We start from the raw sequence: 26,086 nt of genomic DNA on the forward strand, positions 1-26,086 counted from the left end.
ATACAAAAACTTTACAGTCAACTTTGAAGTTACTTTAAATACACATCGTATCCCCCATTCACGTTATTTATATATTTATTTCTCAACATGTTAGTGAAGGAGAAATATAACAAATGCCTCTAACTCATATGAAAAGCTTTCGTTTATTTTTCTATACGCAAGTAAAGGGGTAAATCTTGCTTGATGTAAAACGTGGTCGAGTTTAGTAAAAATTATTTTTATTTCGAAACGGTATTAAATAATAACGTTAATTATAAGGGCTGCCAAATCAATACTTGGCTTGCAATCGTCTCTTAGCAGCAATAACGTTGTACGAGTATTACACGCGTATGCCATTCTGCCCCCCCCCCCCCCTTTTAAAAATGGACATAAACATACTTTTGCCGTTAAATACATTATTACACTGACCTGTTATACAACTATTACATGCGTACACCCGAGTGTATGCATAATGTGTATGCGTCTAGCGTGGTAATTCCAGTTATAGTCAATGATCATACTGACCTACATCGTTCTACAATTGACAACAAATATTTAATCTATAATTTGACATTAACTACCTATGCAAGGCATCGATGACGATATTATTTACTTCGTTACGCTGTTACTTTTCCTTCTAAACTATAAGCTAGGGGCCCCTAACGTCATTAGGACAGTGAAGTTAACGATTACATCGATTGTAAGGATTCCAGGATCATAACACGTTAGCCTGTCATGAACTTATTTTAAGCATACGTCGTACGTTCCCCCGTCGAACTTCGGTAAATATAAAATACATATAAAATTGTAAATAGCCGCGATAAAGAGAGAAACTTACAGAAAAATGTAACAATGTAAGATACAAAATACGTCCATCGTTGTTTTACATACATACGATCTCCTGTCGGTATAGACTGTCGCGACTTGTTCGCTATTTTGCCCTCTAGTTTGCTTTTTAAAACACTTCACTTTCGCTACGTCCAAACATTATTATATAAATACTGTTGTAAGCGTGCAAGTTATAGGGGCCCTCGCTAAATCGGTGGTCCGACGACGTTAACAAATTCTCTATTGTTCGATCTCAGAGACTGAAACGGAAATTTCGCAGTTCCTTTTTACAATTACCTTGGAGGATTTTGTCTTGCGTACAATAAAACAACCGTCTTTTAAAAACCGAGCGACTAGAAGGACGACGAGAATTAATTTGCGACTATTCGATTCAACCTTGCGCTGACCGGACATCCGGTCACCACGAACTTCGGATCCGGTCGAAGATCTAAGCTCATTATCGACCCTGATCTAAATCCTGTTCCACTAACAAGAAAACGTGCGGAAGTAATGTTCGCCGGTTTGTTACGCAACTTTGGTAGAAAGCAGTTCTTGCAATGCTCTTTTGCCGATTATCATTTATATTAACAGTCCTTTATACAATAAACTAAAGCTTACAGCTGAGTGTGCATCAGTATCTTTGAAACTACTAAAGACAGAGGAACCTTGTCTACAACCGAATTTGTCAAGTTCTCTTAACAAGTACAGTGTCAACTCTAAAAATTACTACACAATATCAGAGTCATTTATAGTTATTGAAACTAGAAGTTTAACAATCACCATAGGAAATATTAAGTTAACTGTTTTGTATATTAAAAGTCCTAAGTTTGAACAAACATGTTGGATGAACAGTGAATTACAAAATCTAGTTAAAAATTAGTGTCATGGACGCTGCACTCATCATGTTAATAATGTATTTAACATCAACTATTACTTATGGGTTTTATGGATTCTTTAATCAATTTTTCAATAGCTATATTATCTACATTTTTAAGTTTCTGTTTAAAGTAGCATAACTGTGGAAAATGAACTTCCGATAGGTAAAATGTTAAAACAGTATTTTCTTAACCATTCTCTGATTCAATGTCTTTCTGTATATTTACAAGTGAAAAATACAAGCGAGAAATACGAATAAAATAGAACTTATCGACACACCCGGGTGATAAGGTTCAGGAGGCTTTGTAAGAACTACTTTCTAGCAAAATTGCATAAAAATTGATGGATATCTGGCACGCATTCAAATTGTACGATTTTGAAAAGCATCAACATCGATCAAAAATCGCTTTATCAGCCTTTCACCCTTACAAAATCGCTAATCAGAAACAACATTTATAAAAGGCGCAAACCTATACACGCCGAGGGACTTCACGAGAAAACCTCTAATCGTAAAGACATTGCGAAAAAGGCCGGAACAGAAGTCACGCACTACACGAGCAATGTTTTACGCGCGAACCGTTAAAAAGTAAGTCGCCTATGTCAAACATGTTTATTCGAATCACGGCTTATCATTTGCATGATACAGCCCCGGTGTATCGTCGCGATCGTAGTGAACGCATTCAAAACCTCCGATAAACGGGACGCTACATCTTATATTGGATTATATACATATGTATCTTACAAAGCACCATGGAGCTATTTCTATACAATACATATAGGGTGTCTAACTTATTTGTTACAAAGCTATAAACAGTCAATCAGGACGTACAACTCTTGTAGCTTACGGTTTTCTTCGATTGTTTGTTTAGGTACCCATATCTACATGTATAAATCTACATACAAGGTATCTTCACCAGTTTATCGCTTGAAATATTTTCATCATTATTATTATTTATATGTTTCCTAACAGTTACATAGCTTTATTCTGTTTTTGTCGATTACAATTCTAGTTGGTTTTCCATGAACATATTCATTCTGTAGATAAATTCAACGATATACAGTTTCAAGTACGTTACTAGTGCTGTAAATGTGATTTTTAAATTCCAAGGACATGTTTATCCTACGCATTAAACAGTTCAGAACGCATATAATAAGGCAATAAATATGTAACCGGTTGCTTCATTTTGACTAATTTGTTTTTTATACAGTATTTCCCATCGAGTATGGCATTTTGCTTGAAAAGTCCCTTACAGTTTCTCTACGAAGGTTTTGAAAAATACGTATGGACGGTAAATGTATATCAAGAAATCTTTAGATATACTAACATTTTAGAAGCATGCGTAAGAACTAAATATCATTTCAAGCTTTTCTTCGTTGTTATCTCATTTTGATCATGATTCCATGACTCATATTTGATTTAAACTCCACACAGGCTGAAATGAACAAAAACCTGCGACGAGTGATAAACAAATGATATTATTTATTGATAATATTTTTACTTAAATTTTGCGTTTCAATAATCAGCGATTCTTACAGGTTTAAAATTTTTAAACAGAAAATCGAACGTCATTCTCCTTCATCACCTTCAATTATTGAGAATTTCAATTTTGAAGAAAGTCAAATTTTCAACTTCAAAAATTATTTCTATTGTACTCTATTTTAGTATACTTTGTTAATACTTGGTACATCGTTGAGTATGTCTACAAAGAGATTGTTCAAATTAATCCAATGACTCAGTAGTCTTTAAAAAAAATCAAATATAAATAACTATAAGCATGAAAATATAATTTTCAAAGAAATTGTTATGTTCCTTTGGTAATAAGTTATTAAAAAGCAATTAATAAACTTCCAACGTCCTTGATACCACATGCCAATCACTATAGCCCCGTGAAATTTGTGTAAGAAATAATTTAAAGGAATTTTGATAGTACTAAAAAATATTTCAAGTAATAAAATTAGATAATACGTTCTGTATACATATATACGTACATAGAATGTTCAGTATAAATCGAATTTCACTGTTCGTTGTACAGATAAATACTAGTAAATGTTAATACATGAACAATCAACCAAAAGTCAAGGGTTGTAAGTGTGGCGCGACACTGAACACCCTATATATTTTGTCTAGTTTGTCACTTATACAACAACAAGCGAACGGATACTTAAATAGATACAGTTTGATTTAAACAAACTAAAACGTTTCGACAGGATCAACAACGGATCATTGTTGTACATATTTTTCTCCGTAATATAATACATATATCTATGTCACAAATTTCCGTCCGCCATTACATTGATCCCAGAAACTAATTTGTAAATTTCTACCACTTACGTACAAACTTATTATAGTCACAGCAATGTGTTTAAATTAGGAACGCAAGTGGATCATTCGAAAGAAATATTTCTTCGTCGTAACAAAATTTAAAAAAATTCTTATGGTACAACGGTAAAGAAAATCAGCTTAAGAAAATAAAAAATACGGGCAATTCGACAAAACACACTTGCTTGGTACACTCACAACCGTCGGATCAAATTCCCTTCCTTTCAATTTTTCATTAAACAAAGATAAAGTTTTTGCATTACCTAAATACGTTTTACGTAAAATGATTTAAAGGCAATAATAAATAAAATTCTACAAAAATATTATTTTCTATAAATATTATAGAAAATGAATAATGACCAGTTTTAAATTCTTTTTTATTACAAAAAAAAGGAATTTGATTTTGGTTATCATGAACAACAAGCAAGAAATAGGAAACATTGCTATAGTAATCACGTTTTATTTACACTTCTCATTATTAAATTGAAAAAACGTTTTCTTGTATTTCCCTTCAATCAATTAAACGATAACTTTACATAATTCAACATAGTATATAAATAACAAAAACCTAGTTTCGCGAAATTTGTAAAAATTATAAATTATTTTTCTGTGAAACTTAAAGATGAGACCGTGTATATGTATATATATATATATATATATATGTATACGTATAAATATATTAGGCGATAAAAAAGGAATTAATTACTTTTGGAAAAATATGATTTGTTTTTGTGTATTTCGCTCGTCACATATTTGTGAAATAATAGTACGTTATTGAAAGTTTGTGTTTATCGATACTGTAATTGGTGATAAAACTACGAAGACAAAAACTAAGGAACATAACAAAAAAAAATAAGCTATACTCCGCTATTAAATAGCGGCGACACACTAAAAGAGATTTATGTAGACGAATAATTTATTTTACACACCCACAGATTTGAGCACCTGTATGTTAAATTAAAAATAACTTTGTTTCCTTTCTCCACCTTACAATTGTACATTTTTGCGATTGTTGTTTTGCTTTGTTTATTCTTTTTTTTTCTTACATTTTTCAACTCGTCTCAATATTTCGGTCATTTAACAACATAAAATTGTCACCAATACTAAATTATTCACAATTGTAATAGCGATGTAGTCCATCAGTCTTTCTCTCATTTCAATATCTGTCATGGTTCATTTCTTTATGTCCATTGTAATGTATGTGCAAGCTTGTGTCTGTGGAGGTTTGAAGCACTCATGAGCAATGCCATACTAAAAAACCAAATATTCGTTTATATTCTATCACGTATCACTTTTACATCATACACGAATAAAATTACAATTAATTAATAAGAGGAAGGGAGCATGTTGGTCCTCTTTTGATATTTGCTGTTATATATACACTTTTTGTTTATACTCCAAACAGTTTTCAAGTTCCTATGAATGACAATTAAGTTCGTGAATGACACATAGAGGCTACAAGTTCATAGTAAAGAATGTCTACATTGAATGGAAGAATCGTTCTGTTTTCTTAATTTACATTATTGTTTAATAAATGGACGTTTTTAATTATTAACATTTGGTTTAGAATCGTGTATTTTGTAAATGACGCGTTCTCATTGTTAACACGAAACGTATCGACTTCAATTTCAATAAAGGCACCATCCACAGACACCAATAATAAAACACGTCCTCCTCCTCTAGCTTCCAGCGAGTGTACTCACTTATTCAATAATTTCTTCTAATTTTGTTTAAATCAATGACTTATGTAAAAGTGAACGTGGATCGTTACTTGACGTTACTATTACCGGAGTAAATACTCCTAACAATCTGCCGCGTATAATCAAGCAATATCAGTGTATAGCATCCTACGTTTTTGTCCCCTTTATGTTCCATAACAGTTATTTTATTTTCATACAAATTATAAACACTTCTTACTACTTGCACACATGCAATTATTGCAATCAAACGTTCGCTCTCTTCTTTTTTTTTTATAAATAAAATTCATCAGACAAATAGGGATGGGACAATTCGAGATGGAAATTAAATTTATAAAGAATGAAAGATGCTTTTACATTTTTCTTTCCTAAAAAATCTTTTTTTCTTCTAAGCGAAACATTTTTTGCACAGCAAAATATGCTTTTTTATAATTCTGTCAACAGTATCAAATAGTCTTCATCACTCATTCAATCTAGTACAGTAATGGTGATTATGATCGAGTTCGAGGAGTTATACTTAGAAGTAACGATGTAGTGAGGTAGTAACCTAGCAGGAAAACGATACCTCGCCCAATGCTGTGGAAAGAAGGCCCCTTTTTAAATAAATTTTCTTCTCACACCAGTTTTAGAAGTAGATCTCGGATACCGAGCCATCCTAGATCCGAAGATCTTAGCTGTACTGAACCAGCGAAAGAAGCTTTGTTTAGACCTGCTAAGTTTACTACCTCACAATATCGTCAGCTCTCAGTATAGATATAAAGTCGTCTGCGCATATACCTGCTATTATTGCTCCAAAACTACAGCACTGATAAACGGATCCAAAATGTTGATCATTGTGTACAACTTTTCTTCATCACAGGGTATAGTAAATTTATGTATACCACCCTAAAATAAATTTCATGTATTCACCTATACCTCTTGAAGCGATCAGATTTAATTCAAATTCAAATCGAAGAAGACGAATCGTTTGACAATTATTTATGATATGTAATATCTTCTGCGTTTCTTGCAAAATTATTTCGACGTTCGGCTTTTCTCTCCGTAAGTATTAGCACGATAATAATTTACTTACGATGCTACTTAACGTCTAATCATCTCGGTGAGCATCTGAACAAGATGGCGGATGAGGTGACTTCCAACTTCGTGTACCTCAGGCCATTGATTGAGCACGAACACTATGCCCAATACAACAATCGTTGTCGTTATTATGCGCACCCTGGACATGAAACAATGAGGCTTATTACAGCTGCAACAGACATGTGAAAACAAAATAAAACAATGAATGAGCAAACATAAGAGTTGAAATGGCATTATTACGTGGCAAAGAAATATGAATCTATGAATAATATGAAAATGAAAAACATCGGCAACAATGACGTGACATGAATACGTAAAAAGTATTAATTAGAATTATGAATTCTTAACTTTTATTTAATAACTGTCGTCTCTATCGTTACATTTTATGATCCCGTGATTTCTGATATCTTAAATTAACTGGAAAAGAAAAAGATTATTTATATTAAGAAATAACTATACCTGGTCCTTAGAAAAGGCGTCATTATACCAGCACATGTTGCAACAACAAGTAGTATAACTTGCAACACTGTTAATACTATGTTTATGAGTTTTACATCTAATGCCCTCGCATTGCTATTATCTAAACCTTCAAGAGTGACATACTGTTGGTGTTGTGCCTGTTGATGTTCCATTCTACAAATTTTTGTTTGACAACTCTCCAACATTTCGTGTATGTCTCTTAAGCGGTCTTCACTTTGGTATTGCACTTTCTCTTCCGTATCCGTTATGGTTTGCTTCAAATTTTCTACTTCATTTTGATGCAACTCCGTTAGATCATTAATTTGCTCTTCTAGACGCTCGCTTCGGAAACGTTCCTCTTGCAATGCATGGGAAAGAAATGTCACCTCTTGTTGTAAGGTCTGGAATTATTGAATAACGAAATTAATAACAATATATTGAAATGAATTATTACTTATTTAATCCATATGTACTTTTAAGGTGAAAATATGAAATCGTAATTATTTCTGAGGAACATACAAAGGTTAATTATTTATATTACCTTTAAACCTTCCAATTTTTCCCTCATCCTATCCAAATTTTCTCTGTACTCTTGTAGCTCCAGGAATATAGATTTAAGACTAAGTCCAGCATTGTTGCTGTCGCATGTGTGTGCTTGTCCTCTACTTCCAGGGCCACTTTCACTTGTAACACTAGAACACTCTGAACCTTCTTCCGATGGAAATTTCATTGCTGCTGCGCTATGAGTTGATCCCAAACTACATCCACCAGGAAGTGTAGCAGAGCCATGGTGTGCTTTATCATCTTCAACACTAGCGTTATCCCCATTACCTGCACGCGGTGTATCGTTTACATAAAAAGTCGAGCCATCTGCAGAGACACAGACGTCGCATGTTAGAATGTTATCCAATACTAAATTATTCGCCTTTGTTAACAACTATCGTGTTTAGTTTAATTCTTCGCAATGAAATGTTCTTGTTGTCCTATAGAATCGAATAACCTTGTAAAGTTATCAATATTAAAACTGTTTCAAATTTGGGTAGAATTTTCCTTGTGTGTATGTAACGAGTTCCAAACTCCAATGTTATAAAGTAATTTTCCTTGTGTTGTTTTGATTATTTTAATTACATTCTGAACATGTATTCTGTTAGTGTATTGGATAACTCACATTTAAGAAAAGCAAAATTTGTAATTTGTGGAAGCCACTAAATATAAAGCAAACTTAGTGAGTAACACAAAATCGTAATAAAAATATTGTGTTTATAATATGTAAATTTAACAGTCAAGTATAAAAATGTAGGTTAAGTATATATGTATATATATGTATATATATGTGTGTAACTGTTTCATTCATCGTTTAGAATATTGAATACGTAGACATCTATGTTTATAGAAAAACAAATATAGGTATTGTACATATAATATGGAATAGCATATTTACAATTTATGTATGGGAAAGGAATATAGTAGAATGCAGAGGTACAGAGAAGTGAATAGAATAATTGAGCCAAAATGTTACTTACTACTTTCAACTGCCGTGGCAGCGCAAGGAAATTGAATAATATATATCCATCAATTATTAATAAAAAAATTAATTAGGATAAGACTGACATATATTACATTTATAGTGTATATACACATTATATGTACCATATACTTATGATAAATATACATATAATATATTTGTGAACCATTTCTTTCACAATGATATATGATAAATAAATAGAAATGTGCGCGTTATTATTGCTTGTAAAATTGGAATTTGTTAGCATAAAGCACTTGTGCTAATAGCAGTGCGGTTTAGAACACAAAAAGAGATATATTTAATCATTACATTCGTTAATAAACCGTATTTGTAAGTTGAATAACAGAATAAGAATTTCGAAGTATGCAAATAGTATTATTTCAAAGTTACTCACGTGATAATGTGTTTATGTTGTCGGCACTACCAAATTTATTTTTTATTAAATGTGCAAATTCCCGTGGCTTTGACATAACAGTCCTAAAACAATCAAATGGAATTGGAATAGTAAGAAATGTCACAAGAGAAAAGGTTAATTCTTTGTTGGAGATTACATGTTTCATATATCATGTTCAATATTAGTCTACTGACAATTCTGGATACATAGTACTAATATAACACTATATTAAACACGAGTACAGCACAGCTATTGCAGGTACAGTGTCTATCTTTCCTGTAAGTTGCTAATTTTTACGAGCAAATTTGCAACAGCGCACGCGATATGAAGGAACACTCAAGTGATATTAATAAAATCTATTTTCATATCAACACTCACCCTGAAAAACCAGTGATTCCATCCCTAATATTGCCACCCACGTTTCTGGAAGTGATTCTTAAATTAGATGAAGAAATGATTTTCTATATTTATCAAAATAAAAGTAAAATAAAATAAAAATAATTCGGAGAAAGCATTTGCATCCAAGTTTCAACATAAGATATGGTATAAATCTTTTATTTTATTTAACCGTATGCATGTATATATACGTGTTACATGCTTCATATTTTAAAGATAAAAATGTCATGAATTATGTGATTGCTGGAAGCCATCTAATTAATAATTTATTGGATATTATTCTAGAATTCAGTCTTAGTAACTATACCTAGAATAGCTAAATCAACTATAGAAGCTGTTAAAAATGCATACTTTTTCACTGTAATACTATTACAATTAATATTTTACATGCAGAGAAAAGAATTATTTTACTTACTTAAGCCCTTGTCCCATATCACGAAGTACTTCCCTAGGTTGTCTATGACTTGCAGGTGCTCCATTTAATTCATAATTTTTTAACTTCTTTGTGTAACTGTCCAGTTTCTTCTGAAGTTGAGAAATACTGTGCGCTGATTTTTGATTTTTTTTTTCAAATACTGCCTTAATTCGTGTAAGCTGTTGCTTATCAGCATTTGCAGCTAATTTTAAATATTCATTTACATTTTCTGAAAGAAAATATATATCATTAAGGTCTTTGTGCTTTTCTGGGTTACATCTGTAGCAATACATAAACCATGTGTATCATAATTTAATTAGTAATAACTAATAATTATTGAAAAATTACCATCGCGTGTAGTTTGTTCTATTCTTATCAGTTCTCGTGTTTTAGCAATTTTGCTTTGGATATGCTCAATAGCTTGAGAAACACGAACAGAATTTGAATCAACATCATCAGTTATTAGTTCAGAAGATCCATTCGACAGGAACGATTGAGTTGCATGATACTGTTCCTGTAAATTCAATAAAATATACATTCAAACACTTGTTCTTAACTTGTGCATAACACTTGTGAACAGTAATCACCATAAAGAATGAATTAGGAGGGATTTGTTTCTCTTGTACAATAATAAATAGTGCCTAGTTCATGACTGTACTTCAAAGATTGAGTTCTCCAGCTTCAAGACCACTTAGAACATTATGCAAATAGCTGTTTCATTTCTTAACCTATAACCCTGATTATACAGTTGTGGTTGATGACCTTGCATTACAGTGTAATTGTCACAGAGTACATAACAACATCACATTACATAAGCATCATTATAGAAAGATAGATCTACTACTGCAGTATCTGTTAGTAAGATTAATATTGTGAATTTTATATCTTTAAACATATAATGAGAAGATATCAGTACTATAAAGACACCTCTGTTATTCTAATTATGTTGAATTTACCACAAAATGTCTAATCCTAGTATGTACATTATTTGAGGGCCAAGTTACAAAGGAAACCAAAAACTAGGACCAAAATTATTTGATAATATAAATGACATACTCCTTCGTCATCAGTTGGTGGGTGAATATTTGGCACAAACTCATCTGGTTCGGCAGTGATTAAACTGGTAGTTGCTTCATCCATAGCATCTCCTATTCGAATCAGGGTTCCTGGTGATTTTTGCCTACTACCTTTCATAGTGATACTACCTCCACCACCACTACTTCCACTGCCTGTACTACCCTCCCCTGTTTGGGAGCTGTAAATAACATTTAGTTTTATATCATTATCTTTTTACATATTTGTCTTACTTCTAAATAAAAGTGTGTAGACATACATTATACTACTAGAAACAACATATAATTCTTTAAATCTTAGTCTATTTTCTAAATATGAATATTTGCATGATATATCTAAAAATAATGAAATCTTACAGTGAAGCATTACGTGCTTTTGGCGGATGATCCAAAATAGCTGATAACTGTTGTGGTGAAGTTAATGTATTTCCTCTGTTCGGTGATGTACTGCGAGAACTATTCTTACTTGATGCAGTTACCATCAAACTAGCCATTCCTTTATTCTGAAAAAGTTTTAATTTACAAAATGACAACGTTTAAACTATCTCTACATGTGACCCATTTTATTCTAAAGCTTACAATCTTTGTGATCTGTAAGTTCTCGCCTGCTCATTATAAAATGTAAGATACAACAGAAAAATAAATTATGATATATAGAGCAGTATTTGGAGCATCCTATCAATTCACCTCCATGGCAAACGCTTGGATTAGTGCAATGAGTTCTCTATCATATCTTATCATACTTCTAAAGCCATATTTTTATCAACTGTTATCAATATTAGTCTCAACGATCTTTTATGCTTAGCATAATTACATGTACAAAAACTCACTACTGTAATAATAGTTGTTAAGTCTTTTTGATTGCTATTATTATTAATTTAATAATTTGGAACTGTATTGTATTTAAGAGACGCGCAAACATATATATGTATACGTGGTTAACAAATAAATAGAACTTTTATAGTTACAGAACAAGTAGAGTTATTCTGTTTGCCTTTTATATATCTATTTTAAGCTACAATTTTCTCTAAGGGTGATATTATCTAATCTGAACCTTGTGTATATGTATGGATTATACTTCTTGTCTAAAAATAGTATATATGTGGAATATTCTGTTTAAAAGGTATTGCGAATGTATTTGCTTTTATTAAAAATAGAATTTGGTTTCGGTAAAAATATTTATTAATAAATTACGACAATTTCTTAAATGACAATGTTACAGCACAATAATGAACACAATATACACTACACAATTTATTTCTGTCAAATTTGATAAAACTATTCCCAAGGAAATTTTGTAATCCTTAAACATAACAATAAGTAAATAATTCCTTGAAGAGATGTCTTGTCCTATTCACACAGAGTCTGAGAAAAGATCCAAGATGTATCATTCATATTCTATCACCTTTAACCCAATCTTTTAACTGATGAATCATCCTGATTATTATAATTAGACCATCGACATTGCTTCTTAACTCTGACTAACACAATGAACGGACAAAATACGTGGCGTACAAAAATACGTAAAATTGCAATTCCCAAATACTTAAAATAAAAAGCGATAAATAAACGCGCAAAAATTTACGATTCAAATTGTGAACCGTTTACTTAGCAACATAGAAATTTTAAAAAGTTATATTTCGTAAGATCACACTTCCTAAACGCGATAACAGGTTTACATAATTCTACAATATTATCCTGCACAACGTACTCCATAATTTACTGATACGGTCGAAAAGAAATAATAAATGGAAATACAATGCGCGCATAGAAATGTCGCAGAGGAAGTTTCAACCGAACGACACAAATTCCAACATATTACTGTTCTTATGTAAACTGTATATTTGCAACGGAAACAACAAGAGTTCTCGTAAAACAGCGAGTCCGAAACAATATATTCGATCTAGACAAAAAACACGTATCAGCGACGGAGGATAAAACCATTAATTGCAGAATTTCGAATGCGGATGCACGCGTATCGTATACATTGACCTACGAGTGACAATATTCAGTAACCTGCGATATTACGTTACTATCGCAACATGTTTCCGTGCATATGATATCATTGGCGACGATGTGCGTAAACCGACAGTCCCACCCTCTCGCAATAGTACCATGGGGAAGGGTATGACGAATAAAAACAAACGATCTGTCAAAATTTCACAGTGCGTTGGCACTCGATTTATGGAAGCGTTCGTGACACTTTACCTTCGTTACCGCCGGGTGCGCGGAGCTCGTGGGTGAAGCATGTTTCATTTGGTGTCGGTGTCACAGAAATTCGCAAAGAGGGTCCTTTCCACGTTATCCCGTTTCGTCCGAGACGCTCCTGGTCAATCAAAGGATCTCACCGTCGTTATCGTTTTTCACGGGCGTGTCATCGCTCACCATTCGACATCGTCGCACTGACCACTGCAACGATAGCCACCGTAGCGTACCGTGTCGTTCTCGCGTATTTGATCGACGATAAACTCATTCAGAAACACAATAGAACGCGCACACGATGCAACACATTCGCCGAAACCGCTTCGTTACTTCGCAACTGGACAGTGGAATACGCCAAACGAGGCATGAAGCAACGAACGCGGAAGAGGGGGTAAACACAATCGATATCACCACTTGCCCGGAGTGATCTTTCGATTCCTAGGGATATTTTCTAGCAGCCTGCTATTCGTCGGTACACTCCACTGCCGTATCTACGAACACGAGACCGGGCGAATTTGAAATATACTCGAAACGCGATTGCAGATCGGAACTTTGATTGCTCGGCTATTATTTTGAATATAAGGCTGACAAATACGGAAAAATTAATGACAGCTCGATTAAAGAATACAGTCGACAGAAAGTTTTCACATATAAGCCTTGAACTTGGGAGAACTAGACTTCGATCAACTTCGTCTTGCAAAATGATTTCTTCTTGATTAATTGAGGAAAAACTTAGATCCTTGTGACGTTGGTTCAAAGTTTTTGTGGCACGTGGAAATGTCAGAGAATTGATTAGCATATATTTAAGCGACCTCTTCGTAATCAACTACATTTAAAACTTTGTTAAACCGATTGTATTGAGACGAGAGTAACAGCGTGGTCAACAAGTATTCTTGATAGCTTCCATCGTTCACTGTTTGTCACTCAACTTCTGCAGTTTGTCGAGGAGAGAATTACCGAAGGAATTTCGGTACCGGGGGCTCACAGAGTCCAACAAGCTATAGGGTGTCTCGAAACGTTGGCTTCCCACATTTGATGCGTCGTCGTGCTGGTTACCAACGATGGAGAACCCAGCGCCTGCCAATTCGACGCAGAACTTCAGTCCCTCTAACGTGGTCAAATTCAAATAAATAAACTGGTTCGTGCTCTGCAATTTCGACGACAGCTTGATCTCCGCTACATGTTGTTTTACGTCATTAATGACAGTCTGCGCCTCGAGCTTCCACTGTTCCTTGTCCAACACTTTGTCCTCCTCTTCCTTCATTCTTTCGTTTTGGCAACGATGACCGACGACTTTTCATCGATGCTCGTGATATTTTCGCGGAATTGGCAACGAACGCGGTGCCGTTCACGTTACGCTGCTATCTCGTGCGTTCTTTACGCACGTGGATAGGATAGATTCAGGGTCAAAGACCTAGATCAGGCGATTATACAATTATACAAAGATGTTTTTGTTTCACAAGAGGTACGGGATGTCGTAGCTAGTGTTATCTGTGCCGTGGTCGGTATATATAGTCCTTGACACTGCCTAAGTTGTAAATTGCGTTACACTCTCAATTTCACATGTACGTCTAGTTCACGTGCACTAACGTGCACCGAATGCGTTTCGCATACTGACGTGTATCAACTACTGACTTACCAAGGTTTGCGCGCGCAATATCTCGGCACTTGCGACGCCATCTTTCTCATTTTATTCGATTCGAAAATAGGGGGCGTTCTAAGCGGTTGTCGGTACTACAGATTCCTGCCGTTTAAACCTAGATCGCTGGTCCAGCTTGTAACATCTTTCTTTCTTAATTATGTTTCTCGAGGCAATTCAAATTTTAACACTAAATGCAATATTTGAAATATGTATCTTGGCAGTAAAAATCATGAACTACAGTTTGTCATTATATATTTAGTATTTATTTATATCTTGTTCAGTCACATTTCATTATTTAACTGTGAAAAGAAAAAATTTAATATTTGTCTGTTTAGTTTGCAAATTTTTCTTTTATGTAATTTATGATTTAGGGTCTTGAAAATAGGTTTTATAGCGTGTAATGAGTTTTAAATAATTTTTCAGATACTACAGGCTAACTAACATAAATAAGTAGCCTGTATTATCTGAAGAAATATTTAGAATTGTTCGTTCACTATACAAATTTATTTACGTTAGTTACGCTGCTTATCGTTATCTGAAAAAGATACTTGGTTGTCATTAAAATCGGAAATGAAGGAGATAAGAAGAATATCAATGTAGAAGACCAGCCATATGGTATAGGAATCGCAGATAAGAGATAAATGATACATGATTCTTTGCTATCTCAAAACTACGTCTTGTAAATTGGCATAACTCGAACTAATCTTGACAGATTCACTTGAATTCTCATCGCAGCTGCAAAATTACATTATCCTGAAATAGATAAATCATTTTTCCTCTTACAAGCAACTGTACATTTAATTTTCTATCAAAAGTAAAAGCCTTGAGTTTTATCAATTGTAACTTTTAATTAATTTTGCATATGTTTTTTAGGACATTTTTTAAGGTCCACGTGTCTTTATACTCTCTCCATAATTTTTAATTGCACACTTGATATTAATAATTTGTATAACTTGCAGTTTCTCCACATGATTTTGCTAGAATAGACCGTTACACAATTATCTTTTTTGCTTGAGTTAATAATAATCTAGCGCACATATAATTTCCGTGAGTACTTTATTGTCACACGGTTCGAATGATTGCCAGCTCAATTTTTGGCGACCGTGAATTTCATTCTGATCGTCCGCCAAGTTGCACGTGCAGTAGAAATTGAACTATGAAAACACTTGCGAGGCTAACAACAAAAAACATCTAACAATAAAAAACCAAGACGCACGGTGCTGTTTCGGAGGCTCGCGAATCTAGGTACTTTCCACGCCTTCTCCCGGCATACCCATTGTACTTCGACCTATTTCTGGCACTCCTCCAATTCTTCTCGTCTTGAATATCTGAATTTTGAGTCCTCTTTACCCACTCGAGTTCCTTCTAAGCTTCCGAGCTGGCGATTTCGAGCCTCTCTCCACCCTCTTGGCTGCCTTTCAGATCTCCAAGCCCACTTTACACTACCGAGCACCTATCCATTGACCTTTAAGTAGCTCTTTCTTGCTTGGGTATATGTATCGTGTTTGCGCACTCCTCGCACTGATCGCTTGAATTCGATATTGTGTCATCCTAGATCCTCCATCGTCCATCGTGCATCATCTTATATCATTATTATCATCGTATTAGGGTGTCCCAAAAGTTCTTTCCGCGCCACGCTATGTATGATCTCGAGAGCATGTTCGATGAAATACCGCGATATACAGTTGCGCATATTGTGTGCGCAAGATAGTGGATGACACTAATATTCCCGGGACAACGGTACAGAATCATATAATCAAGATGGGATATTATTTTAATCGGTACGAAGTTTGGGTTACAAACCAATTCACGGAGACCGACCTTATGAACCGCGCCTCTACGTGCGATTTGCTTTTTCAGTGACAAGAAACAAATCTTTTTTTAAAGAGCCAAGTCGCTGGAGAAAAGACTTGGATTTTATATGAAAATGTGCATCGAAAACGCACTTGGTCTAAGGAAAATCGACCTTCAACTGTTGCGAAGCCAGGACTTGATCCGAAGAAAGTTCTTTAGCGAATTTTGGTGGGACTGGAAAGGTGTAGTGTCCTACGAGCTCTTTCTACAAAGTGAAACGATCGATTCTGCATTTCTGCATCGGTTCAACGATGTATAAATAATGATGATGATCAATTTTAGCCAGAAGTCAGAATAAACTATTTAGAATTTGGAATTTAAATGACTTCGAGTGCAAAGAGTTAAAGCGTGTCCATTTTTCTGTCTTTACATATTTATAAATAACACATCAAATGCAAATATTGTTTCTCTAAAGACAGTACCTCTGTCATTATAGTTTCAGTATCCTAAGTTTAATCCTTTCACAATGACTGAAATTGTCTACATACAGCAATTATTTATTTGTTGCACGTAGTTCAGCCGCTGTGAACAGTTATATATTAGTTCACAGCGACTGAACTATACATAGCAGTCATTCTAACAGTACAAAGATTGTTCAAAAATAGTATGAAATAAACACTATTGGCCTTTTGCACTCGAAGTTCTTTTGACTTACACTATTTCAATTTCACATGATTTATTTCGCGTTGAGCACATGATTAAATATATTAAATATATTAAAAAAACACGACAATTAAATATATCTGTTTTCTTGCTTCCTCTTTATGTCCGCTATTGTATCTTTGTGTCAGATAAATAGATTCAATACGTGGTTGAAGTTTTAGGTCAGATTCATCTTTAAAGTCTTTACATCAAAGAAATGGTGGCCGAGGTACAATGCAATACCTGACCGCAGAATTGCACTCTGAATTGCCTCAATCTCTGGTCACTTTCTTTGTCATCCATTCAGAGTCAGCTTCGCCTGCTCCGCCATGCAAACATAGCTTGTCAAGATATTAAGAGCAATGGTCGAAAGTGATGTCATCATTCTATCGAACGATTTAATAGAGATTTGAGATTCAATTGCACGGTTAAACAATGCGTCTCTTTCGTATTCTTAAGGTAGGACTAGGATAAGTTCACTGCTGGGTGTTCCGATCATTGTTTAAATAAAGTAATCTTTATAATACAAGAGTTTTGCGTATAATATTATAGTTATACGATGACGTTGTAGTATATTATATTATAGTAGTAGGATGATTGTATAATATCTCGTAAGAGAAAAAGGCGGTTTTGATATAACTTTTTATAAATAAATTTATGAATTCGAAAGAAAGAAACACTATAACAATTCGAGGAAGAGGATGAGCCAAATTATTTTGCTAATGACGTCGCAGCAATTTAATTCTTTGCAGTCGAAGCCATTTTTGACTGGAAATCCAAAATATTTGTTTAGACTTACAGTGGTTCCATTTTATACAACCTGGACCAGTTTTTATACATTATAAAATTGAATGTTGTGAAGTGCGTAACAGTTAACGGATCTTAACAATTTTATAAATGTAAATAAATTTGATCTACCGCAAAGGGTTATAAAGTGATTATGAATAAGTAACAGCCAAGGAACTATAATCTATTATTGCAACCCCTTGCACTATAGTAATTCAAGAAAGAAGATAATAAAAATTATCTCGCCAGTGGCATCGCTGCAAACAAATTTAAAAAATGATAGAAAATAAATAACAGTCAAAGAACTATTATTTATATAAAGCAATATTAAAAATGAATAAGAACCATCCATGAAATTAAATTTCTAATAGAACGCTTCAAATCAGTGAGGTGTTTCTCTAACACACGATTTTAGCAGAAGGTATTTTCATGTGTTTCATGGACATCGTTGCGGCGTTTGCACGTGTTAGTAAACATGATTTAAAGTGTACTTCACACGGCTTTGGTTCCATGTGAACTCGTGCAGTTGATGGTGCAGTTGCAACGCTTCGAATGACGATCGACTCGATATCGACGAGGGAGAGTTCTGTCAAGGAAACCTGAACGAGGTTGCAACAGCTACCTCAGCCACGTAGAGATGAAGACGGGCCAAGCTGAGACTGGGAGATGTGGGATCAGCTACCGGAGCTGATACTGACGCAGATATTCAGTCACCTCGATCGTGAGGATCGTGCCAACGTTGCACAAACTTGTCAGTCATGGAACCGTGCACTATCATCCCCAGTTCTTTGGCGTTCCGTCACAGTCCTCATCGATCGTGATCTACGGGGTGACTTCCCATTGGCGGGAGAACTAGCCGTGCGTAACGCGTACATACACTCACACATACACAAAAAATTAAAATATATCAGGCAAGATCTCTTGACGCAGGACAGCAATCAACGGCAAATATTAAACAATTTATTCAGTGATTCGATGAATCTTTCTGTTGGATTGAAATTAGGATGTTGTGGAGGTCATTCGAGCAACGGAGTGATCGAATATTTTAACAATATTAATTGGCTTTACGCGCACAGAAAATTTAAAAGATATTGAGAAAGGTCTCCTGACATAGAACAGTACTCAATGGCAGACATTAAACAGTTTATTAAACGTTTTATTAAACGATTTGATTAACCTTCCTGTTGGATTCGAGTTAGGGCTTTGTGGAGATCATACGGGCAATGGCACCTTCGAATATTTTAACAATATAAATCGGTTTCCATGGAGACCGATAATTTGATTAATCTATTATTGAGGTATTATTACATAATTTTTTAAATAGATACCTTTCGCGATGAAAGAGATAAGTAAAACAGATAAAATAAATACTGTTTAATGCTAATGTTACTAACTGACCTAAACACTTATTTTTATTCTCGATTAATACGATTGTTGCAAAAGTAATTTCGGTTCTACAAAATTTACAGTTTACAAAAAAGCAGAAATTACTGTAACACCACTTTTCTAAACATACTACACAAAATGAGATAATAATTAGTACGAGGATACAAAAGAAAGTCAATTTTTTCTAATTAAAAATCAAGAAATTCGATAAATTCGAAGCTAATAATAATGTAATAGTAATGTAACAGTTCATAAAGTTACATATACAAAAATTGACGAAACACAATGGCACGGTCATGTAAATAAAATCGTGTCTTGCATCACCAGGAGAAATGTTCAGATTCAAACATTTTTATTTCCCTTCGATTATACAAAATTTAGTTAAAATATGTCATTGGAATTTACTTCGTAATAATAATATTAATCTGTAAAACGCAATTAACGTTTCCAGGCGAAATATGGACAGCATATGCGCATTCTGGAGCTCGCTTGGTCGCGACCATACATTCTGCCAAGAGAAGCGCGTATAACTCGTAACATTCAAGCCGAAGCTGGTACCGACTTCCTTACGGTTGTTCGAGCCAAGAATGTTCAACTGAAAAAATTGATACTTACGGATTGGATATTCAGTTGCAAATGGGGAAACAGAGGGAAGCTTCTTTATGCACTTGCAAACTTTTTAGGGTAAATTATGTTTATGTTGTACCTTCGACATTGAAAATATTATTACTATTGTGTTTTAGATATTTTATAGTGCAAAATCGATTTGTCATTCACTATTATGCATGATAATATTATATATTATTTTTTTTTTGTATCATATTGTATTATTATATTTTATATTATATTATATGGTATAAATATTATTACTATCGAGTTTCAGATCTTTTATAGTGCAAAGTCGATTTGTTATATAGTATTATGTATGACATTGTTATATATTATTTTTTGTTGTATCGTATTGTATTATTTTATATTATATAATATAATCAGATCTTTACGGTATACTCAGTATACGTACAAACTCTCGGTATGCTGTAGTATATTCAAATCTTTTACTGTGCAATATCGATTATTATATACTATTTTATATAATAATATTATATATTATATTATTTTATATTATTGGGTTGTTCGGAAAGTAATTTCGTTTCTTTCCAACAAAGGACCTAATTTTTTCACAGCCAACTTCACACTTAAGCTGCATAATTATTATTATATTTGGACAACTGATATAGTAAGCCTTGTTTGTTAAAAATTTTGTTTGATTCTTTGAAATAGCTTTTGTTTAGTAATCTATTCTGTTTCATTTCCACCAAAAAAAAAAACGAAATGACTTTCCGAACAACCTAATATATTATATCACAATGTATCATCGCTCACAACACCAAATTCCACCCTAATTGATTAGTATAAAATATAAATCGCTAAATTAATAAAAATCATACCATATCATCAACAAATACACTTTCTGCTCTTTTAACCAATTTCGCGATCGTTTAATAAAATCTACTTACAAAATGATTCGACTGGTTCAGTAAAAAGACATTATATCTAGTATTAATTGTTACTAAATAATTATTATGATTACACAGCTGTCAGCACAACTTGGAAACACTGAGCTTGCTAAATGCGAACCTCGGGGTGAGCGACGTGCTGCGGCTTCTGGCTAGCGCTATCAGGGGTTCGAGCGAGCATTTGACATACCTAGATCTTCGTGGTGCATTCCGAGAATGGCAAGCACCCCATAGCAATTCCAGGTACAAGATACGGTTTATGCAAATTATAAATTCGTTGTCATCTCAGATAATATTCCCCCGGGGATTCGCATTCATACCTGAATTTATAGGATAATAAAATTATCGCCAATCATGCGTGCGCTAATAAAGGACACGAAGTAATATTATAGTAAATAAAATATTGCAGCAGATAAAATAATAATATTGTCAAAGAAAGCGACGTTCAGCTGGCAAGATAACATACAAATTGATTTAAAGCAATCAAAGTGTTGCTAAAGTGAAAGAAGTAAAAATCAGTGAAATAAAAGCGCGATTTTGATTTTCAAATTATTTATTGGTTTAGAATATTTTAAGAAGCCGTAATGCAATTATAATGCTGAGAATGCTTCTGAGGCTTAATGAATGAATTCAGCAACTTTTATAATAAACTTCCAGATATTTGCGGATGTTCGGTCGGTTCCGCGCGTTAACCGTCCTCAGGCTCGATTATCCAGCTCTGTCGGATCAAACTCTGAACGCTTTGGCAAACGCGGAGCCGAAACTGCTGAAAATTCTGCACATATCAGTGCGAGATTCCGACTCCAGACATCATACCATCACGGATACGGCTTGGCACAATTTGGCTGTCGTGTGCCCCAACCTGACAGTCTCCTACACTATAGGTACAAAATGATACGGAATTATATCAAAACGGTCGTTCAATTCTCTACTAAATTCTCTATTAAATTCAATTCTCTATTTACCTCTTTCACGTAGAATAAGTCTCGTGATCTAGATTTCTAGTAGATCGTAGAAACTATTTAGTTAAAACTGAAATAGTGGTTGCGATATTATTTTATTATTATTTCGTTACTATTTTATTACTATTTTAAATCTATTTTATTATTACTTTATTACTGTTACAATAATGTTCTATTATTACTTTATTACTCTTTCATTACTATTTTATTGTTACTTTATTACCGTTGCATTACTATTTAATTATTACTTTATTACTACTTCATTACTATTTTAATATTGTTTCATTAATTGAAATATTATTATTATATAGTAAATATATTCGCATGCTATCGGCTATTATCGCTGGAAGCGCGCGAGCATCAAAATCAATGCACGTTGATGGGAATGTTATGCAAAGAAATAGATATTTTTGTGAACGATAAACTAAAGAATACAATTCTATACACCATTTAGTTTCTTAAGTTTGATTTCTAGTTAATATCTCCCATTACGAAGATATGTGCTATTTGCTGCTACCCAGTGTGCCATTGGCTAGGTTTCAAATGTTCAGCGGACACGTGTGGGATCAGAGCAGATCGCGCAATTTCCGGAGCACTGTTGGATTACTTATCACTCATTATACCAACACGTTAGGTATATATTGAATTTTTATGAATTCTTATACAGAGTGTGCTTAAGTTTACCGATCAAGCTATGTTAACACATTTTTAACGGACTTTAATTAAACTTTTCACATGTTACGTTAAAATAATTACAATTATTTCTGAAATTTTCTCAAATTGCTAACTCTGCAACAATTAGAACGTATTTTGTAGCAAAGTAGTAATTGATGCTTGAAATTCCATATTAACCCTTTATAATCGAAGTCATTTTAACTGGGAATCAGAAATAATTTTTCGCTTAAAATGGCTTCGAGTGCAAAGGGTTAATATCTAATATTAAATACAACAAAGTGTACTTTGTTGAACAATTTTTTTAATCTATACTTTGTTATTATAAAAATTGTAGTGGTGCCTCAGAGTCACCACTCGAGTGCAAGAGGTTAATACACAAGATAGTATTAAATGATATATTAGATACTATTAAAAATTTCTAAATAATATATGTATAATATACAAGATAATATTAAATAAAATTAAAATGTTATTTAAGTCTTATTATAGCAAAATATTTAGTGATTTAGTAAACAGTTCGATAGTAATGTTAAAACTAAAACTTGTTTCCTAAAATTAAAGATTCGAATGAATAATCACGAATCATTAAATTATTGCCTGTACCACCGCAGCGGAAGTAATGTTGCAATTGAGAAACAATCGAGAAATGCTGGATGACCTATTGATCTGTATGTTGGTCCACTGTAAGCACTTAACAAGATTGCAATATGACGGTATACTGAGGAGCCTCGACACTTTGCGGGACATTTGTCAACTTCAAGCTGAAAGCAAAACCCGTGAGTAGAAAATATATGTATATAGTAACAAGTATATAAATAGGAAGATACATGAATATGTGGTTTCTGAAGTGATTTTAAGCAACTTCTTCCTTTACAACAATTTTCTACGAGGCTTCGTTCACGAGTTATTAACGAAAAACATTAGTCAATGAGAGACGTGCTCGGCTGGTCAAGACAAATGGCGGAACTGGGCCTCTATCGCTCGTTAGCCGATCTTGTCTCTTATTGGCCAATGTTTTTCGTTAATAACTCGTTGACGACACCTCGTAGAAAATTTTTGTAAAGGAAAAAGTTTCGTCAAATAAACTCAGAAAAGTAATAATAAATAATAAATATTAATAATATAAATTAAATCGAAAATGAGGGATAGAATTTTTGCAGCCAACGCTTTACTGCCGAGAAATTCGAAACTTTAATTTTTAATTAATACACAAGCCTGTACTGTTTTATTGTTTGTTATATTATTATTTCGAAAATTTCTCGCAGGTTTTCGTACAATTCACGTGAAGCCACGCAACGTTAACACCCGGAATCGCGGCATCTTGAACGAGATCAACTATCAGTACGACCACAAGATGATGGAACAAGGAGTAGATTTTCGTATTGAAGATCCTGCCTCGGTTTTAATGTTCTATTAATTTGTTTTTTGGGCTCTTGTGGCTGTCAACTACCGGTGTCTGTTGCACTAGCATCTCGCGATATTACAGCCAAAAAAATAAATACAATGTCTGCCCCTGTTGGTGCTATTGTTATTTTTTTCTTTATGCAAATTTATTTTTATAATTTCGATCATATACTCCTATATTACTTTTGTTAAATATTTCCTATGATATAAAGTATTTTTTTCAAGAAACAAATATGTTTATTTCTCTCTCGAAAGAGCTTAAGAATTTAATAATGGCGTCACGCATTCCTATAACAAAATGGACTTGCATTATGGGGGTTAAATAATAAATTTACAGTGCTCAGGAATTACGTTCTTTTTTTATTCGACATTAAATCGTTGACAATCGAGCTGGCGTTATTTTTCCAATAATAAATACAGAGTTATAAAATAGTTCCACTGTAACAATTTCTAGAAACGTGTAGAATGTTTTCTATTAGAGTTTTTATCGATTTAAATTGTTGCTCGTTTTGTCGATTGTAAGACACAGTCTTCGACGAACTTTTGAAAACATTAACCCTAACGAACAGAGTATAAAAACAGCGTGTAAAAAAGTAAAAGATCTAAATGCTAGTTTTATCACATTATGCTATTAATGTTGTTCGTGAAAGATTCGCCTAATTCTAGAATAATAGCAAAATTCAATTTCATGTACATCGAATATCGACATTTTCTATTAAACTATCGAGGACGATTGATGCACTATACTAAAGTCGCGATAATGTTATCTTTACTTGAATATTAAAAATTCTTTCCTCATTTATTAAAGAGTATAATAATGTTGCTTATTGTAATTCGTAAAATTGATATATTAAAAAGCAAGGACGGTATTTTGATTGCGAGAATTGTAAACGCAAATTGCGAGCTTAAATTAATGGATCGATAAGAAAATTTACAAATGTACTTTGTAACTGCTTTCGACGAAATTGTTTATCTAGTACATGCAGCAATGTAGCACAAACATCGTAACACTGCTGATAAACTTATCTTAGATAAGTTGCTTGTGATTCTATATAATAATAATAATAATAATATAATTCTGCGAAGTACTAGAAAAGGATATAGTCGAGGAATTAAACTATAATAATTTTAACAAGCTTGAAATAATATATCGACGTTGTCGAATTATTTTACAATGCTTTTGTTCATTCCATACTTTCAAATTTCATGGGACATTTTTCATAAACGTGTTCGTGGCTTTATTACTCTATTTATTATTGAATTTACTACTCATTTATTACTCATTTTTGTTAATTATTGTACATATAAATGCACAGTCCGTGGTAAAAAGGTAGTGCGTGTTCAGATGTTGCGTTTTATTAAATAAATTGTTTGTCTGTTCAATGTTATAATTTTGCATTACTGACAAGTCAACTGGAACGATTATTTACTAAAATAATGTTAAAATATTGTGTAAATAAAGTACTAAAACATTTACTAAACTAAATATTAAAATGCTAAAATATATGTTAATCTAATTTTAGATAAACGACGCATTGAATTTTTTCTCAGGTAGTTTATAAAATAATATAATAAACACGTTAGAAGTGAAATTTTTATTATAAATAAAACATAGATAGAATATTGAATAATACAGGTTTACTTTGATTATTTCATTCTGATTTAAAACATAAATAGGGATGGTTGTTAAATCGAAATTATCATGGAATAAAAGACATGTAAATAATTCTGTAATAATAATGAAATTTTAATGATAAAAATATAAATGTTCTGGAATAACCACTCATTCTGAATATCAGAAAATATTTTAAGGCAATGCTAGGCCTAAATGTTTACGAAAATGGAAGACAGTTTAGTAATATATCAAAATTATAAATTATAAATACCTATGAACATTATTTAACTCGTTACCTAAACGTATAATACTTTTAATATTTCCAATAATAAATTGGCAATAAATCGTAAAATGCGATCGCA

The 26,086-nt window shown here is 33.2% G+C and overlaps 3 protein-coding genes across 11 annotated transcripts; 1 reads left to right on the forward strand and 2 right to left on the reverse strand.

Annotated features, from left to right (window-relative positions):
- Positions 1 to 10: 10 nt before the first annotated feature.
- Dmtn (transmembrane and coiled-coil domain 2 protein Dmtn) lies at positions 11 to 14,109 on the reverse strand. 9 transcript variants are annotated; one of them, XR_013494144.1, is made up of 12 exons: positions 13,248 to 14,107; positions 11,397 to 11,542; positions 11,023 to 11,221; positions 10,315 to 10,480; positions 9,967 to 10,195; positions 9,534 to 9,590; positions 9,156 to 9,238; positions 7,778 to 8,106; positions 7,237 to 7,637; positions 6,773 to 6,946; positions 6,478 to 6,585; positions 11 to 5,218 (listed from the first exon to the last, which is right to left on the reverse strand). XR_013494144.1 is itself a non-coding variant. In XM_078181856.1 (11 exons), exons 1-10 carry the CDS (start codon positions 13,293 to 13,295, stop codon positions 6,781 to 6,783), a joined length of 1,785 nt encoding a protein of 594 aa, XP_078037982.1. In that variant the 5' UTR covers positions 13,296 to 14,109; the 3' UTR covers positions 11 to 6,585; positions 6,773 to 6,780. The 9 variants fall into 9 exon arrangements, 8 of the variants coding, with proteins under 8 accessions (XP_078037982.1, XP_078037983.1, XP_078037981.1 ...); XM_078181856.1 differs by having other exon boundaries at positions 11 to 6,585; positions 7,778 to 8,067; positions 13,248 to 14,109; XM_078181857.1 differs by having other exon boundaries at positions 11 to 6,585; positions 7,778 to 8,067; positions 9,534 to 9,578.
- Positions 14,110 to 14,146: 37 nt separating this feature from the next.
- Positions 14,147 to 14,836, reverse strand: LOC144470561 (GSK3-beta interaction protein). The gene has a single exon (XM_078181862.1). It carries the CDS (start codon positions 14,503 to 14,505, stop codon positions 14,152 to 14,154), a length of 354 nt encoding a protein of 117 aa, XP_078037988.1. The 5' UTR covers positions 14,506 to 14,836; the 3' UTR covers positions 14,147 to 14,151.
- A 3,995-nt stretch (positions 14,837 to 18,831) lies between these two features.
- Positions 18,832 to 24,122, forward strand: LOC144470307 (F-box only protein 39). Its single transcript, XM_078181293.1, has 7 exons — positions 18,832 to 19,023; positions 20,003 to 20,235; positions 21,147 to 21,311; positions 21,726 to 21,952; positions 22,506 to 22,664; positions 23,317 to 23,481; positions 23,971 to 24,122. The coding sequence occupies exons 1-7, from the start codon at positions 18,832 to 18,834 to the stop codon at positions 24,120 to 24,122; spliced, it is 1,293 nt and encodes a 430-aa protein (XP_078037419.1).
- Positions 24,123 to 26,086: the final 1,964 nt, after the last annotated feature.

Source organism: Augochlora pura, chromosome 5 (genome assembly GCF_028453695.1).
Source record: "Augochlora pura isolate Apur16 chromosome 5, APUR_v2.2.1, whole genome shotgun sequence".
In the NCBI taxonomy this organism is placed as follows: domain Eukaryota; kingdom Metazoa; phylum Arthropoda; class Insecta; order Hymenoptera; family Halictidae; genus Augochlora; species Augochlora pura.

Bases quoted from the DNA above. Each gene is read 5' to 3' on its own strand.
- LOC144470307 (XM_078181293.1), top strand. From the start codon at position 18,832: ATGTGGGATCAGCTACCGGAGCTGATACTGACGCAGATATTCAGTCAC. The intron at 19,024-20,002 runs GTGCGTAACGCG...TAACGTTTCCAG, and splicing joins CATTGGCGGGAGAACTAGCC to GCGAAATATGGACAGCATAT. The intron at 21,312-21,725 runs GTACAAGATACG...ATAAACTTCCAG, and splicing joins GCACCCCATAGCAATTCCAG to ATATTTGCGGATGTTCGGTC.
- Dmtn (XM_078181853.1), bottom strand. From the start codon at position 13,295: ATGAAACATGCTTCACCCACGAGCTCCGCGCACCCGGCGGTAACGAAG. The intron at 11,543-13,247 runs GTAAAGTGTCAC...AAACTTTTTCAG, and splicing joins CGCACCCGGCGGTAACGAAG to AATAAAGGAATGGCTAGTTT. The intron at 11,222-11,396 runs GTAAGATTTCAT...TGTTATTTACAG, and splicing joins AAAGCACGTAATGCTTCACT to CTCCCAAACAGGGGAGGGTA.
- LOC144470561 (XM_078181862.1), bottom strand. From the start codon at position 14,505: ATGAAGGAAGAGGAGGACAAAGTGTTGGACAAGGAACAGTGGAAGCTC.